The following is an 18,003-nucleotide window of genomic DNA, read 5'->3' as shown; positions in this document are numbered from 1 at the left end:
TTAGTGATAGGGCACTCTGAACACGGTTGAAAGCTTGGCGTCAGGTCACTATGAACACGGCTGAATCGTTAGTGTCAGGTCACTCTGAACACGGCTGGATCGTTAGTGTCAGGTCACTCTGACAACGTCCTGGATCGTTAGTGTTAGGTCACTGTGAACACGGCTGGATCGTTAGTGTTAAGTCACTCTGAACACGGCTGGATCGTTAGTGTTAAGTCACTCTGAACACGGCTGGATCATTAGTGTTGAGTCACTCTGAACACGGCTGGATCGGTTGTGTTGAGTGCCTCTGAACACGGCTGGATCGTTCGTGTAGGACCCATTGCACATGGTTGACCAGAACACTTTTGAAACGTTAGTGATAGGGCACTCTGAACACGGTTGAAAGCTTAGTGTCAGGTCACTATGAACACAGCTGAATCGTTAGTGTCAGGTCACTCTGAACACGGCTGGATCGTTAGTGTCAGGTCACTCTGACAACGTCCTGGATCGTTAGTGTTAGGTCACTGTGAACACGGCTGGATCGTTAGTGTTACGTGACTCTGAATACGGCTGGATCGTTAGTGTTAAGTCACTCTGAACACGGCTGGATCATTAGTGTTGAGTCCCTCTGACCACGGCTGGATCGTTAGTGTTGAGTCACTCTGAACACGGCTGGATCGTTAGTGTTGAGGCTCTCTGAACATGGCTGGATCGTTCGTGTTAGGTCCCATTTCACATGGCTGACCAGAACACGTGCAAAACAGTGTCTTTTGCTCACAGGATCACTGGAGAGAGAAAGAGAGACACAGCATGTTAACCTGTGTCTGATACACCTTAGTGTCTCCTGCTCACAGGATCACTGGAGAGAGAAAGAGACACACATCATGTTAATCTGTATCTGATACACCTTAGTGTCTCCTGCTCACAGGATCACTGGAGAGAAAGAGAAACACAGCATGTTAACCTGTGTCTGATACACCTTAGTGTCTCCTGCTCACAGCTGTCACCGGGATCACTGGAGAGAGAAAGAGAGACACAGCATGTTAACCTGTGTCTGATACACATAAGTGTCTCCTGCTCACAGGATCACTGGAGAGCTAAAGAGAGACACAGCATGTTAATCTGTACCTGATACACCTTAGTGTCTCCTGCTCACAGGATCACTGGAGAGAGAAAGAGAGACACAGCATGTTAACCTGTGTCTGATACACATAAGTGTCTCCTGCTCACAGGATCACTGAGAGAAAGAGAGACACAGCATGTTAACCTGTATCTGATACACCTTAGTGTCTCCTGCTCACAGGATCACTGGAGAGAGAAAGAGAGACACATCATGTTAATCTGTATCTGATACACCTTAGTGTATCCTGCTCACAGGATCACTGGAGAGAGAAAGAGAAACACAGCATGTTAACCTGTGTCTGATACACCTTAGTGTCTCCTGCTCACAGCCGTCACAGGATCACTGGAGAGAGAAAGAGAGACACAGCATGTTAACCTGTATCTGATACACATTAGTGTCCCCTGCTCACAGGATCACTGGAGAGAGAAAGAGAGACACATCATGTTAACCTGTGTCTGCTTTTTTTTTTTTTGCTCCAGCATTTGCCGATCCAGCAAACACAGGGATGCGCTCAGAGGGTCTTCAATATTCCTCTTTGCGTGTGCTGTGGGGCCCGCCGATTCCGTTAGCACATTTTGGGACTGCTGGTGATGGTTCCATCTTTTCCCCTGCTCACATGTGCTCTGAGCTGCAAACAACATACATGTTTCTATAAAGGAGGTGATTTTTACATGGGATAATTTATTGACAACAAATATTTTCGTTTCCAATTTCGATTTCAGAGATGCTGTCTAACATAGGTGACTATAGTAGGCTATTTTGGTGTAGTTTGACCTACCTGCATCTGGAGATGGTGTGGGCATAACTGCCGGTGTTTGCACTGTTGAGATTTAGCAATTGTTATTTATGATCAAAATATATTAGCCTATCCTTATTGTTTTTATATATATATATATATAGGCCTATATATATATATATATATAGCCTATACCCCCCCCCCCCCCCGGTTCTCCCCAAAATTTCAATAAACCTTTGGCATATTATTACAATACAACAATACTGGCGGACCATAATAGAAGATGCCAAATCATTCAAAAACAATAAGCATTTTGCTTTTAGGAGCATTGTGCCATGCAGCGCTGTTCCAAAACGTGTCAACGTGTGTCGTTGCCTGGGAAACGCACATCCCATAATACAACTGTTCCCATTGCATCCCATAATAGTATGATGCTACTTGGGATGCCATTGCCAACAGTGTTTCCATTGCCCTCAGAAATGCGCAAAATCTAAATATCGCAATAGAAATTGGGTAATGGAAACACGTGAATTTCGAAAAACCTCCCAAATATCGCAAAAAGTTTTTGCTCTCTCGTGAGGTGGTTTTTCAGACGTGTCGATATAGCAGTTTATCAAAACAGTTAATGGAAACACATTTTCCGCATTTGCACGTCATGTGACCCTTTCTCCTTTGGAAAAGGAGCGGAAAATAAGTTCGGTAAGTAAGGTTCGATTAGCCGTGGCAAAACCTCTGCAGCAAGTGGAAAACTTTGAAGCAACGCTACCTAGCAGAAAGGCAAGTGTTGTGCAAAAGCGGAGCCGGGAAAAATAGATAATGTGTAATGGCAGAAATCGGCGCGCTAACACGTGCGCGCATTTGAGCGGCGAGATGAGGGGATGAAAAGCACACACTGGTGCGGTGGTGCTGTCTGAAGTGAATACAGTGACTGTGAGTAATACATTGCACACGTTTCAGGTGCAATGTTATAATTATAATACAAATTAAACAAGAAGAAAAAGCCAGCACTCAAAAAGTCCTTTTCAATATTTAATTTACGGTACCTCAGTCAGGAATACAGCAGCACATACATGTTTCGGCCCTACGGCCTTCCTCAGTGTGGCCTCAGTGACCACACTGAGGAAGGCCGTAGGGCCGAAACATGTATGTGCTGCTGTATTCCTGACTGAGGTAAATTAAATATTGAAAAGGACTTTTTGAGTGCTGGCTTTTTCTTCTTGTTTAATTTGTACTTGTGCCGTGCACCGGACCTCTTTGTTCACTCTCCGAGTGTGCTCGCATTTTTCTACTTTTGGATAATTATAATACAGACATTCCGATTATTGCACCATATCAGCCTTTTCCCCCCTCCTCCATCTCTAAATCGGACCAGTTGTAGGCTATTAGGCTACATTTTTTCCTCTGCCTGTCGCGCTCACTGCATTCATATATCTTATATGCGTTGTAACTTCGTGTTGTGATTTGCATTGACCATTGGTTGGATTTGAGCATGCAGGGGACGGGATGATATGGCCATATGGGGCAGATCTCCATGCGTAATCACTGTGGCAGCTGCTGGTAACGGGGAATTGCATTCAGGTGTGTGCGCCGTCAGAACTCAACTTCAATGGAAACGCCTACAAGTCGCAATTGTACATTGTCGAAGTTGTAGAAATATCGCAATTATTTTGCGAAAAACTAATGGAAACACAGATGCGAACAGGTTAGCTAAAAGTTTAGCGTCGCCAGCGAGGGCCCCCACCGTTGCGGTCGGGGTAGGCTACGTTTCGAAATCCATTTAACCATTTAAACCATTTAACATCATTGCCATATCTGAAACCTGGATCCACCCAGACAAAGGAATGGACTGAAAGGCGCACTGTGCATCTGCGCTTCCTAATTGCAAATTCATTCATTCATCAAAAATAATATTTGCTTATTTAATAGATGGAGATGTGTTAACATTTAATTCTAGCCCATTTCAATAGGCTAGACTATCATACATCTGCAACCTTTCCCTTCAAACTGGCAAATTAACAAAATGAAAATCGCTAAAGTAATAGGCCTACCGCTGTATAAGACTGGAGACAGACACAACTTCACAAATTATAGACCTGTTTCACTACTTCCACAATTCTCCAAAGTTCTTGAAAAACTCAACAATAGACTGGACAAATTTATCAATACATGCAATTTACTTAGTGACAGCCAATTTGGATTCAGAAGCAGATCAACTTCACACGCATTGATGGAATCAATAGAAGATATAACAAACTCCATTGACCAGAAACTGCACTCTATAGGGATATTATTGACCTCAAAAAGACATTTGATACCATCAACCATGATAGGAAACAATACGTGAAGTTAGGCCCTGTGTTTTCCTCACCTCTTCCTTCGTGCTGTCATCAGTGTGATCAGGTCGTTTTGTATCTTGTCCCAATAAACACCGTTGCTGTGGCGAGGTGAGTGCTCAGTAGCCTACGGGTAATACTCTCCCACTAAATCCTAGGTCCTCTTTGCGCGGCTCGCGAGACGATGGTTACGTGTGGTTTTGCGGTAAAAGTGGCTCTCCTCTTGACCAGCCAAACAAAAGAGACTGCTGGCGCGCGCCTACTTTAGTTGTGGCAGGTGAATTCTGCCCCGCCACTTGTCGCAAGTCACGTGACGTTTGACCACACAGAGGTCATAGAGTCAACGCTGTGCAGCCAATCCATTTAGAGGGATGATATGATTGGCTGCTGCTAATCTTCCACAACAACACAAATCACAAACCACACCGACATCAAAGGTGCACCTGTATAAACAAAATGCCGATCCCAGGCCTTGCAGACATGTTTTGTTTTTGTGTGTGTGTGTGTGTGTGTGTGTGTGTGTGTGTGTGTGTGTGTGTGTGTGTGTGTGTGTGTGTGTGTGTGTGTGTGTGTGTGTGTGTGGGGGGGGGGGGGTTAAGGAGAAGTCAGTGAGTTGAGGTTGTGCGCACACACGCGCGCGCGCGCGCACACACACACACACACACACACACACACACACACACACACACACACACACACACACACACACACACACACACACACACACACACACACACACACACACACACACACACGTGCGCAGATGCACAGTGCGCCTTTCAGTCCATTCCTTTGTCTGGGTGGATCCAGGTTTCAGATATGGCATTTCCCATTTTACACTGTGCCATTTTCACGTCTAGGTCTAAAAGCCGGCTCCTACCAGAGTCTTCACGTGAAGTGAAGAGGTTATCCGATGCAAATGAGTCAAACGTTGAGGTTGAGCCACCTCCCGATCTGCGTACTGCAGTCAGGGCTACTTGGTAGAGAGTGCCCCTACCCTTCGGTGCCGCAAGGCACTCTGGGTATTACCGTGACGTGTTCATCCCGTGTGTGTGCAAGCCTGTGTGCAAGCGTTCGTGAGTGGAGCATTATTGTGCCCCCCCCCCCTTCCAAAAGTCTACTACTTTACAACTTTGAGCAAAAGAAGACTGTATGCATGGATGATATGGATATTTAGCTCTGAGGAAGGAGAAGAACCAGCTCATCTCTGGACCCAGATGAATGGTAGCTGTGAAGCTAACATTAGCTGTGAAGTAGGCTACCTAGCTAGCTAGCCACAAAGATTGTCAGTTGTTGAGGGGGGAAAGTTGCTGTCACTGTGTGAAAATGTCTAAAGTCCAGAAGCTGAGAGCGGTGGTGAAGCAGCGGCTAACTGCGGCTGTTGAAGAGATATTTGGGCTGTTTGAAAGAATGATAGCAGAGTACGAGGAGGAAGCTTTTCGTTCAAAACATGAGATCGACAGACAACAAAAGCTGTTGGACACCGTTTTAAATCCCGGAGTGGGCTTACACAGAGCAGGTTGGTGACATGTAAATGTTATTTCACATTACTCACACTCACACACAGTTTATGATATTCCTGTTGACTTCTATACATCAGACTCCTTTTTGCAGCTAGTGTAGTCACCCCCTGCTGGCCATTAGGAAGAATGCAGATTTAGACACTTCCTTTTCCTTAAGGTGTGTATATCTGTATTCCAGCCGTACCACCAGAACTTCTGTTGCTCTGGAAAGAAGAAGTTCCACCTGAGCAGCAGGAGTGGAGCTCCAGTCTGGACCTGGAGGACCCAGAGCCCCAACACATTAAAGAGGAACAGGAGGAACGCTGGACCAGTCAGGAGGAAGAGCAGCTTCAAGGGCCAGAGGAGGCTGATACCACAGAGTTCCCATTCACTGCTGTCCCTGTGGAGAGTGAAGATGATGAAGAGAAACCTCAGTCCTCACAGCTTTATCAAAGCCAAACTGACAAGGACAGAGAGGCAGAGCCTCTAGCCAGCAGCTCAACTGAACAGATGAAAGCAGAAGCTGATGTAGAGGACTGTGGAATATCAGAACAAGCCAGGAACTTAGATCCAGATTTGCTGATACACATGAGAGAGAAGCCATTTAAATGCTCAGTCTGTGGTAAATGTTTTAGTGATAATTCAAAGTTGGAGAGCCATATGAGAGTCCACACAGGCGAGAAACCATTTAATTGCTCAGTCTGTGGTAAAAGTTTTAGTGAAAAATCGAAGTTGAAGAGACACATGAGAGTCCACACAGGAGAGAAGCCATTTAATTGCTCGGTCTGTGGTAAAAGTTTTGGTTATAAACATGTAATGGAGAGCCATATGAGAGTTCATACAGGAGAGAAGCCATTTAATTGCCCATTCTGTGGTAAAAGTTTTGGTTATAAACATGTCTTGGAGAGCCATATGTTAGTCCACACAGGAGAGTAAGCATTTAATTGCTGTCTGTGGTAAAAGCTGTAGTCAAAATGGAAACTTGAACAGTCACATGATTTACCAGAGAGAACCCCCTTAATTTCTCAGTTTGTGTGATTATATACAGTACTGTGTGTCTGTGTGTGTGTGTGTGTGTGTGTGTGTGTGTGTGTTGAGTTAGAGGTATAGGTTACTGTGTTTCCCCTAGAAAAATGTTCAGGCCTGGAGGGATTTTGAAACGTACCCTGACCGCAACGGTGCGGGCCCTCACTGGCGACGCTAAACTTTTTGCTAACCTGTTCACATCTATGGTCGCAATGGCATCCCAAGTATCATCATACTATTATGGGATGCGATGTGAACAGTTGTATTATGGGATGTGCGTTTCCAAGGCAATGACACACATTGACACGTTTTGGAACAGCGCTGCACGCTGGCACAATGCAAAGCAAAATGCTTGTTTTGAATGATTTGGCATCTTCTATTACTGTCAACACCAGTATTGTTGTATTTTAATAATATGCCATAAAGGTTTATTACAATTTTGGGGAGAGCAGAAAATAAATAGATTTTCTTTCTTTTTTGGCAATTTCTTTTCTGGCCTGGCGGGGGCGTCGTTGGCCTGGCGGGCCCGCTAGGCCTGTAGAATGGTAGGGGCAACACAGACAGAAATCCTTTTTTCCACTCCTTTTCAATAGGTCAGACCATGGTGTAGAGAGCAATATTGTACTCCTCATCAATACAGTCAGGGGAGTAGCCCCTGGCCAAGAAGCGATGTTTCATAATTAATATCAATGAAATTCTCGGTCGAATACGTCTAAGCCTATAGAATTGGCTCTTAGGTAGTCCATGTTTAAGTACCTTGCTTGGGATGTGAGCTACTAGCCAGAAGGAAGGATGTACAGTCAGTCTCCTTCTGGTAAAGGGAGGTGTAAAAGTCTGTGTGAGGTGTTTAAGTCTGGACTCATAGCATTGAGACAAGTGGCAAACTCATTAACCTCTGTTTGAGGCCCTTTAAAAGGTCAAGACACAGAATGTCAACAAGCTATCTGATGATATTGCAATGAAAGGGATTTCTGTTCTCATTGAAGATAAACAGTTGCTCAACATAGCCGACATATATTATACGCCATTTGACTGAGAATTTAATTGAGAGTGCTATTGATATGATCAACGCTTCTTGGCCAGGGGCTACTCTCATTGTATTGATGAGGCATACAATATTGCTCTACAACACCATGGTCTGACCTATTGTAAAAAAGCATAAGAAGTTTTGGTAACACTTTATAATAACGTTCAGTCGTAAGTCATGTATAAGCCTTTAGTTAATGATGAACTAATCACTTACAAAACATGAATATACATTTGTAGATGATTCGTAAATGCTATGTTAACATATCACAAATGCGTTGTCATCTATAAACTTTTAGTAAATATAGTGTTTCTCACCTGTTATAAATTATGTGTAAATCATTTACAATTAATTTACAAGGCTTTCTGCATCCCCTAATCTAAAGTGTAAACTATTCATCACACATAAATGTGTTACATACAGTACAAGGCGGTAGCTCTGTCAAAATTGAACCAATGCGGAAGTGCACTTAAAGTTGCATTATTTCGACTTGGGTCCAATGGGTCACCCCCTGCAGGCAAAGAGGACACTTCCGCATTGGCTTCAATTTTGACAAACAGAGCTCAACAGGTGAGGAACACTTCATTTACTAAAGGTTTATAGATGACTTACAACACATTTGTATATGTTAACATAACATTTACTAATCATCTACAGATGTACGGTATATTCATGTTTTGTAAATGGTTAGTTCATCATTAACTAAAGGCTTATAAATGACTTACGACTGAACGTTATTATAAAGTGTTACGGAAGTTTTCTGTCTCATGTATTACAACCTATTCCTCTAACTCCTATGGTAAAAAAAACTATCATGAAACACTGGCATCTTATCTCTGATGACCCTTCTCTTAATAACAAATTTAGAGAGCCACCACTGTTTGTATATAGACTGGACCCTAACCTCCGTAACAGGGTGGTCAGGGCCAGTATCTGCCCCAAAACAGCCCCTCCTGGCACCTCTGAGAAATGGCAACTATCCATGTGGCAATTGTGCCCAATGTAATAATAGCCATAAAGTGTGATTTCAAACACCCCAGGTCTGGGAAATGTTACCCGGTGAGGGGTTTCATTACATGTAACACCAAGAATGTGATTTATCTTCTTTAGTTAAAATTGGCTAAGTGGTGTCTGTCATGTTTGTGATGTCATCAGTGATGTCACTTGAGCAATTGTGATGTCATTAGTGATGTCACTCGAGCAACAGTGATCTCACTCAGGCAGTTTTTGATGTAATCAGTAAAGTCACTCGAGCAATTGTGACGTAGTATGAATGGCAACTATCCATGTGGCAATTGTGGCCAATGTAATAATACCCATATTAGTCCATGGGCCAAGGCAAAAATCGGTACCACCTGAGGTGACCGCACGATTTTGTTATTTTTGTCTTCCTACATGTCTCTAGTTTATATTTTGGTATGATAACCCTGCCGATTTGGTAGCTTAAGAATAGTTATCACTCTGTAAACAAACCTACCCCCATATAAATGACAAAACCCTGATTTCTGTGTATTAGTCCAGATGATATGTGAAAATTATGTTCCCTTTTTCGTAAAAGCATGAAACTTGGTACGCTTATAGTTTGGGCCCCTGTACAGTTTCAGAAATTGAGCCATCGCAAAAATGCCTTGTGGCGGCCATTTTAATTCTGCCATAAGCAAATTATGTAGTTTGCATCATATCTCCTGAACCACACATGCTAACACTGAAAAGGAGATGTCTATCCCAACGTTTTCATGGTCAAGGATTACAATGATACCATATAGAACATCATAAACTGTTAAAGTGACTAATCAATGGTGAATTTGATGACGTTGTGAGAAGGAAATGACAGTATCTGATAACCGATGCTATAACTTCAAAGCCATGACCATTCTCTGGCTAAGATGTTTTGATGAGTGATTTGACTTATATAGACCTTTTGTTAAAATAGCGCCCAGGTCCCTCCTAAAGATCCTGGGATTTTCCTTGCCAGATGGCCAAATCCAAGATGGCCACTGGCGCCATGTGAAAAAATTGACTTTTGACCCAGAGCACATAGAATAATGTATGAAGACACTTTTCGGTGTAAGTCAACCACAAGGAATCCGATTCTGACATCAGTTTGACATTATGGCATAGTTTTGACCCAGAATTCCAAGATGGCTGCCATCCAGTATTGTGGAAATGTAACTTTTGAATGGGAAGGTATACTGTGCGTTTGGGGTTTACCACAAGGAAGGAGATTAACAATGGTGGATGTTTTGGGAGTCATTTCAGAATTACGTTCACTGAAAAGATGTTAATGTCAACACCCATTTTACCTTGGTACTGCTGTACCAACTACCCCCAGGATTTCTTGCATTAAAATATTTAATGAATGCATGACAAGATAACTAAAATAAGCTCTTTTTATTAGCTGTAGCTATAGATTCTGAATCATCAGATTCCGCTCATTATCTTTAGCCAAGTATGCTGTGTCATACCGGTCGATCACACAGATGATATGTCAACATCACCATGGCGGGCAAGGATGATGGATGACACCTTGTGGACATAGTCCGACCACTTGTATGGGGTGCCATCTTGTGTCTGCCGATCCAATTGCTGATGGAGTTGCCATCCTCTAGATCATGCCAATGTCAACGAGAGTGATGTAGGGTTCTTGCAGCCCTACAGATTGGAGATAGAGCTTCTAGATGAGCTTGCTCTTCTGCGTTGGAGTTGTCTGTGCTGTTGGAGTTGAATAAGGCCACACATTCATCAAAAACACAATGTTCCAGCAACTTGTGGATGTTTACAAGTTGACCACAACCAGGTCAATCACTGCCTTGGAGCGCTCCACTCCATCTCAGCAGCTCCTACCTTGAGTTCCTCCCCGGGTAGTCTCGCTTGCCAGACTCCCTTCCTACAATGGCAGAGTCTGGCTGCTAATACCTCCACCCTGGTATAGGGGAAAAAGGCTCCGTTCACCTTTACAACTATCCACCAAAAGTATCAAGCAGGCCTGCTTTATTGCACAATCCAGATCCAACCGTTTTCAGCATGTAGCAACGAGCTAGCATTGTTGATGTTGTTGTTTCACAGTGGGACAGGCATTTGAGATAGACAGATTAGACACGGAGCGAGTGGAAACGAAATCCATAAATGGCCACCACCAGTCAGTCAGAGCGGGTTGGAGCATGCATGCAGGGAGGAGGGTGGAAGATGATTGTGATGCTGCAGACGCAAAGTGCCGCTGTGTGTAAATTCAGCTCGAGCAAGACCCTGGCCATTCACACCAGACTCACTGCTTTGCTCCGTGCCGGTGACAACTTGTACTGACTTCCTATCTGGCTTCACACAATCACTCGCGGGTCTCACACAAAAATAGATCAGACGGCGAAACAATCTCTGCATGGGGCGAGCCGGCCGCATCACGACTGGTCTGACTGAACGGTCTAATGTGCTAACAAGTGCGCCAAAATGAAACTGGCTGCGCTTCCAGATGCTTCGTCACTTCAGCGTCTGGTGTGTTTGCATCTTTTCGCATCCATTTTGAGCCATGCCCGCATGGGTAACTGTCTGCCTTTCCGAAGCCCTGCCACTCCGAACGTTAACTTCCATTATTCGGACTGGCGGTCGTTCACCTTTTTTTCATAGGTCCCACCATTACGAAAATTCCTGCCTTCATTATTCGAAATGTCGGCCCTTCCTCGTTTTTCTAAAGGAGCCGCCATTCCGAAGTTTGGATATTGTGTAATATGGCACAAATTTACTGATGCTTTCTGAAGGCTATTTAGCCTACTTGATTACTACTGTTTTTGTAGTGTCCACCCGCTATGCTGATGCCGACCACCCGCAATGCCCACCTTAGGTTTAGGCGTGGGGTGGGAGAGGTTAGGTTTTGGGTTAGGGTCTGGGGGAGGTTAGGTTCAGGCATGGGGGGAGGTTAGGTTTGGCGTGGGGCTGGGAGAGGTTAGCTCCACCGACACGCTGCACACCGCCTCGGTTTTCCTTTCACCACTAAGTAAATAAATAAGTTATGTTTATACAGCAGCTTTCACAGACAGTCAAATCAAGTTCGGAGTGGCGGACCTTATGGAAATCGGAGTGGTGGGATTTCTGAGTGGCAATATTTCTGAGTGCCGATATTTCGGAGTGGCAGGACGTCGGAGTGGCAGCAGGTCGGAGTGGCAGCATGTAACCGCCTGCATGCATGAGTTCAACTCCTTCCCGTTTGACCTGGCCTCCCCAACCCTCCGCACCCTACAGTCTGCCTGCCTCTGATGAACTCATTGCAGACTTAAAATCAGCCCATGCTGCAGGAGAGGAGAAGTTGACCAGATTCTTGCAAGTCCCGGGGGCCCTATCTTCGCAAAAGCGGTACGCCGCCCGCAATGCAAATTGGGGGCGTGCACAAGCGCATGCCTGTTATAATTTTACTGGACATAGGCGTGCCACAATCAGGCGTTTCTGCGCAGAATACGGGGCAGCACCTCTTACGCGCTAACAAAAAGCACCTCTTACGCGATAAATACTCTGCTGCGCTTGAGCGCACCATAATCTCCATGCTGTGCAGCGCAGCGCAGAGTAAAATTCCTTTTGGACATGTCATTACACACGGACGTGCCACGCCAGGACATCAAATTCTGCTGCTAAAATTGGATATTAGCAGATAATTCAGTGAGGCAATCAACTATAACTCACTGAGAAACTTTTATCACATCGCAAAGAGGGAAATTAATTGAGAAAACTTGTTGGACAATGGACATATAGGCTATTCACCTTCACCTATCCCATAGTCTTGCTGGCCAGCCTCCCCTCCGACGCAGGTCTGCATAGTGGGATTGCAATGGGCGGCGCTTAGCGGCAGTGCCCTTGGAAAATAGTTTCCAACAATCCAACTTGCCCTTTTCAGCGTGTAGCAACGAGCTAGCGTGTAGGTTTCTGCCGTTAGCTTGCTAGCTAGTTAGCGTTGTTGTTTTCACTGAGGCGGCAGGGCACTATTTACAGCGACACACAGGGAGGAGGGAGCGGAAGCTGCTCTGATTGACGTGGTCGGAGCCAATGACAGAGTTTGTAATAAGCCGGGAGCAGACATCCGGCAGCCACTGAAACAGTCGCTCCAATGGGGAGCAGCTGTAGAGCAGGGGAGGGCTTATCCCAGTTGCCTGTTTCCGTGGCCAGCGAGACTAACATAATTATGAAATTACCCTCAAAACAGAATAATTGTCATTACTAAACCATGTTTGGTAGGCATGGATTTGCAATTAAAATAGCTATAATTCACCATTGTTAATCTCCGTCCTTACTGTAAAAATGGTAAACCCCAAACACCACGTACGTATATGTTGCCATTCAAAAGTTACGTTTTCACGCTACTGGATGGCAGCCATCTTGGAATTCTGGGTAAAAATTATGTCAGAATGTTAAACTGATGTCAGAATCAGATTATTTGTGGTTGACTTACACCGAAAAGTGTCTTCATACATTATTCTAGGTGCTCTGGTTCAAAAGTAAATTTTTCAAGATTGTACCAGTGGCCATCTTGGATTTGGCCGTCTGGCAGAAAGTCCCAGGATGTTTGGGAGGGGCCTGGGGGCTATTTTAACAAAAGGCCCATAGAAGTCAAATAACTCATCAAAAAATGTTAGCCAGAGAGTGGTCATGGAATTGAGGTTATAGCATCAGTTATCAGAAACTGTGATTTCCTTCTCACATCATTAAATTCACCATTGATTAGTTACTTTAACAGTTTATGATGTTCTATATGGTATCATTGTAATCCTTGACCATGAAAACATAGGGATAGACATCACCTTTTATGTGTTATCATGTCTGGTTCAGGAGATATGATGCAAAGTACATAATTCACTTATGGCGGAATTAAAATGGCCGCCACAAGGCATTTTTGTGATGGCTTAATTTCTGAAGATTTACGGGGCCCCAAACTATATGCGTACCAAGTTTCATGCTTTTATGAAAAAGTGAACATGATTTTCACATATCATCTGGACTAATACACAGAAATCAGGGTTTTGTCATTTATATGGGAGAAGGTTTTTTACAGTGATAACTATCAATAAGCTACCAGATTGGCAGGGTTATCATACCAAAATATAAACTAGAGACATGTAGGAAGACAAAAATACAAAAATTGCGCGGTCCCCTTAGGTGGTACCGATTTCACCATTGGCCCATGGACTAATTGCATTGTATCCTTCTCAAAACACCACTGAATTCACCAAAACACCACTGAATTCACCATTAACTATTCATGTGAACAGTTTATGATGTTGTATAGGGTGTCATTGTAATCCCTGACCATGAAAACATAGGGGTAGACATCACATTTTCTGCGTTATCATGTGTGGTTCAGGAGATATGATGAAATCAGGGTTTTGTCATTTTTTGGGGGTAGGTTTGTTTACAGAGTGATAACTATCCTTAAGCTACCAAATCGGAAGGGTTATCATACCAAAATATAAACTAGAGACATGTAGGAAGACAAAAATAACAAAATCGTGCGGTCACCTCAGGTGGTACCGATATGTCAAAATTTCAGCCTTGGCCCATGGACTATATTGCATAAACACCCCGGTTCCGGGAAATGTTACCCAGTGAGGGGTTTCATTACATGTAACACTAAGAATGTGATTTATATACTAAAATGCCCCTGTGACAAGGTGCATGTGGGTAAAACCACACATTGTCTTAAACAGAGGATTAGTGAAACATAAAAGTTCAATCAGACGTGCTGATCCCAACTACCCTGTTGCCTGTCCCTTTACGTGTTGCTCTCACCCCATTTCTTCCCTTCGCTTTCAGGGTATTGAGCAAGTACAATTGCCAAGAGGAGGAGACATTGATAAAAGGCTGCATCAAAGGGAACTATTTTGGATACATACACTACTAGGCTCTCTACATCCTAGGTGTTTAAATGTTGATTTTGATATGAGTGTCATGTTATAATGGCGTTTTTGTGAGATTTACCTGTTGTAGAATCAATAGGGCTTTAGGAACTGCACTTTATGACGGCCTCCCTGATGTTTGTGCAGTCTCTTTCTCCCTTAGTGTAAATGTAAATGTATATGTTAAGTAATATTTGTATTATTACCCTGTCTTTCTTTTACACTGTGCTTGAGCTTTCACACTCATGATGTAGACCTATGTAGATCTATGTCTGTGCATCTAGAACTACACTGAGCTTATAACAAAATAGTGCCAGAGGCCACTTACTTGTAGAGGTGGTGGCCTGCCCTGACGAACGCCATTGCGCTGAAACGCGTAGGCAATTACTTTTTTCCTACTTTTCTATTTTCCTTCCTTTTATCTCTCTCAACGAGTGTCGCCTTGGATGCGCTTGAGACCACCACCTCTACAAGTAAGTGGCCTCTGGCACTATTTTGTTCAATTGTTCCCCTTACCAAGAGCACCTCGGATACAGACGAACAGACACACACGACAGAGCACGCCAGCTCCTCTAGTTTACACTGAGCTTATGCTGCACTACATTTCCCAAGTTGCCATCTGAGCAAGAGGAACACAGCACAGGTGTAAATAGTTTTACTAATTGTACTGATTGCACTGGTCTTCATGAATGGACTGTGTTAGACCCTTTTCACGGGGGCCATTTTGTGTCGAAAAGGCAGAATAAACACAGGTGCAAGCAAAACACTAATGAGGGTTTCCAAATTCCGATCATGTAAGTTTGAAACCCCCATCAGTGTTTTGCTTGCACCTGCGTGTACCCTGCCTTTTCGACACAAAATGGCCCCCGTGAGAAGGGTCTATTGTGTTGTAACTTTTCCCCTCATGAAGGTCATGTAAACTGAAAGCTTGTTACTCAGTAAAGATACTTGCATGGATCCAAGTGTGCAGAACATTTCTTTTTGTTTAATATTACACCACTGCCTATCCTGCATTTCAAAATTGCTTCCCCCCACCGCCCCCTTTTAACCAATTGGCATGTACACAAACACACCTTTACACACACGCACACACTTGACCTCCATGCCAAACTTCAGCCTCCTAGAGTGAAAACTGTGTACGCTAAATGGTGGTGAACTTTTTGTGGACCGACCAATACATTTAAATAAACAAATTATCTCTAATACCCATCTCTAATCTAGTCCATACTGTATCATACTTATTCACGTTCCAATCACAATAACACAATAGCATTGCACCAGATTCTGCTGGATTATCCTCTTACCATTTACAGATTGCACCTTAGAAAGCTTTGAATTCATCAAGATCAAGGGTGCTGCAAATAAAAAGGACATAATATAAATAGCAAGTTATCATTTACAGTAATGCATTTTTCCCTCAAGATTTAACCCTATGTTTAAATGGGGGAGTAGAAAAATACCATGAAACTTTATAGAATGTCATCTCCTTTCATTTTAATTGACAACGGAGTGCAAAGGAAAAAAATGAAAAAAGGTTTTCCAAATACAGTATTTCTGTTCATTCTCTATTACAGTATCAACGCTGATCTGATCTAATCTAATATATCAAGGTGTCTCAGAATGTTATCTGGACCTATTGATCGTGGAAGAAGTGCTAAATGAGAAGTGCTTTTCTGAGACGAATTTGTCTCATGGTCAAGCTTACAAGGTCATGATGGGTCATCCAGAATCTGCTCCCCTCCCTGTCTGCTGCCCTGATCAGGGAGGTTTAATGATGGCCACCGAAGAGTTGGCCATCCAGTTTGATAAGTTGTCGAAGGAACCCTCGATTAGGGATAACACCCCGGTTGTCTTTCACAGCACAAATGGCCTCTACGAGGGTCAGGTTCTGCTTCAGCATCAGATAGGCCAGGACCAGGGTGGCAGAACGGCTCACTCCTACGTGGCAATGCACCAGGACTTTGCCTGAGAAAAAGAGAGAGGGCGGATTAGAAAAGTGCAAAACTATCAACATAATTATGTAGACTAAATATGGGCTGCAGCACTTTCTCAGAAACATACAATTCATCACCATGGTGACGTAGAGAGCTTCTTGTGAATGCTTCACCTCTAACATACATTTCTGAAATGGTGTAAGGCTTAGCCATCAAAAACGAATTTACAGTCGTTCTCTTCGCCCCCTCACCTCCTCCACTGAGAGCTCTGTGAATGAAGTCTGCTGCGGTCTGGAAGCGAACGCTCATGTCAAAGTCACAGGAGTCACGAGCGTCTATGCCCATGTAGGTGATGTTCAAGGCCTCATATATATCTGGCTTTCCTTGCCGTTCACTGTGAGCTGCATTCAGGATGTGAGTGATGCCATGGTTGGAAAGATCAGTCCGGTTCTGTGCACTTTTTCTGCAATAAATAAAATCCAATTCACTGAGAGTATCCATTATTCGATATAACCCAGTGATAGTATCCATTATTAGATATAATCCAGTGTGGCAGCTACTTTAAAATTAAACATATGCATGCAATATGATATATATGAGATTGTGACCATCCAACACTTGCTGGAAATTTAGAAGACAATTTTAAATAAACTTACTACAGAGACTTGAGGCATGGTTTCAAGTCTGTAGTATGTTTATTTCAAAATCCCTCTGTAAAAGCCTCAGTAAGGAATTACGAGAAACATATCAATATCATCAGGGGAAACTCTGTTTATGCAAGTTCCTTATGTGGAATGCAACTTTAGGGATCTAGAGTTACCCATCCTGATATATGATCAGTTCCTCTTTCACTTAGTATGGACTTAGTCCAAAACTAGACTCACTCCAATCCTCCTATCACAACACAGGTACAATATTTGAAACCTGATTTTAAATGACATTACAGTACTTCACTCGTTAGCCAGCCTGTGGGTTTTCACCTGAGAAGAATGCTCAATTGGCTACTTACTGGTCTCCAATGAAAAGCTTTGGCCACACTTCATCCGCGTGGCTGATGATGGCTTTGCCAGTAAACAGTAGTCTTTCCAGTTCAAACACAGCCAAACCAGGAGAACTCAAGTCAATTTCCACTTTTCGAGGAGGCGGCTGATCATTCCAGGATGCAGGAAGCTTGGATCTATATGACATTTCCTTTTCTTCACTGGGTTCAAGCAGACCTCTGATGAGACGGTGATTATATTTTCCAAACTGAAGCAGCAGTCTATTCCAATTGAAAAGGCTGCTGGCTGTTTGTAGTCACCTTTTGCCAAAACAAGTTTAGGAGAGGGTTTTAAATGTTATCCCTCTATATTTATAAGGAAGCTCCAAGAGAATGATCTCTAAGCAAGTCGTCCACAAACCACCATCGTCAAACAGAGCAGAATGAACCAAACAGGTGTATTCTAGTCTCAGGCGTGTCCCAAGTGTT

At 43.5% G+C, this 18,003-nt stretch overlaps 1 protein-coding gene across 1 annotated transcript; it reads right to left on the bottom strand.

Moving 5' to 3' along the window:
• Positions 1 to 16,369: 16,369 nt before the first annotated feature.
• LOC310783064 (dual specificity protein phosphatase 26-like) lies at positions 16,370 to 17,723 on the bottom strand (the record flags this gene model as incomplete). The annotated part of the gene is made up of 3 exons (XM_083643851.1): positions 16,370 to 16,566; positions 16,787 to 16,998; positions 17,545 to 17,723. The coding sequence occupies 3 exons, from the start codon at positions 17,721 to 17,723 to the stop codon at positions 16,370 to 16,372; spliced, it is 588 nt and encodes a 195-aa protein (XP_083499977.1).
• Positions 17,724 to 18,003: the final 280 nt, after the last annotated feature.

The sequence above is a fragment of the Poromitra crassiceps genome, assembly GCF_964638095.1.
Source record: "Poromitra crassiceps genome assembly, chromosome: 10".
Lineage (NCBI taxonomy): Eukaryota > Metazoa > Chordata > Actinopteri > Beryciformes > Melamphaidae > Poromitra > Poromitra crassiceps.
Note: the sequence above shows the minus strand (reverse complement) of the source record. Positions and strands in the feature narration are given on the sequence as shown.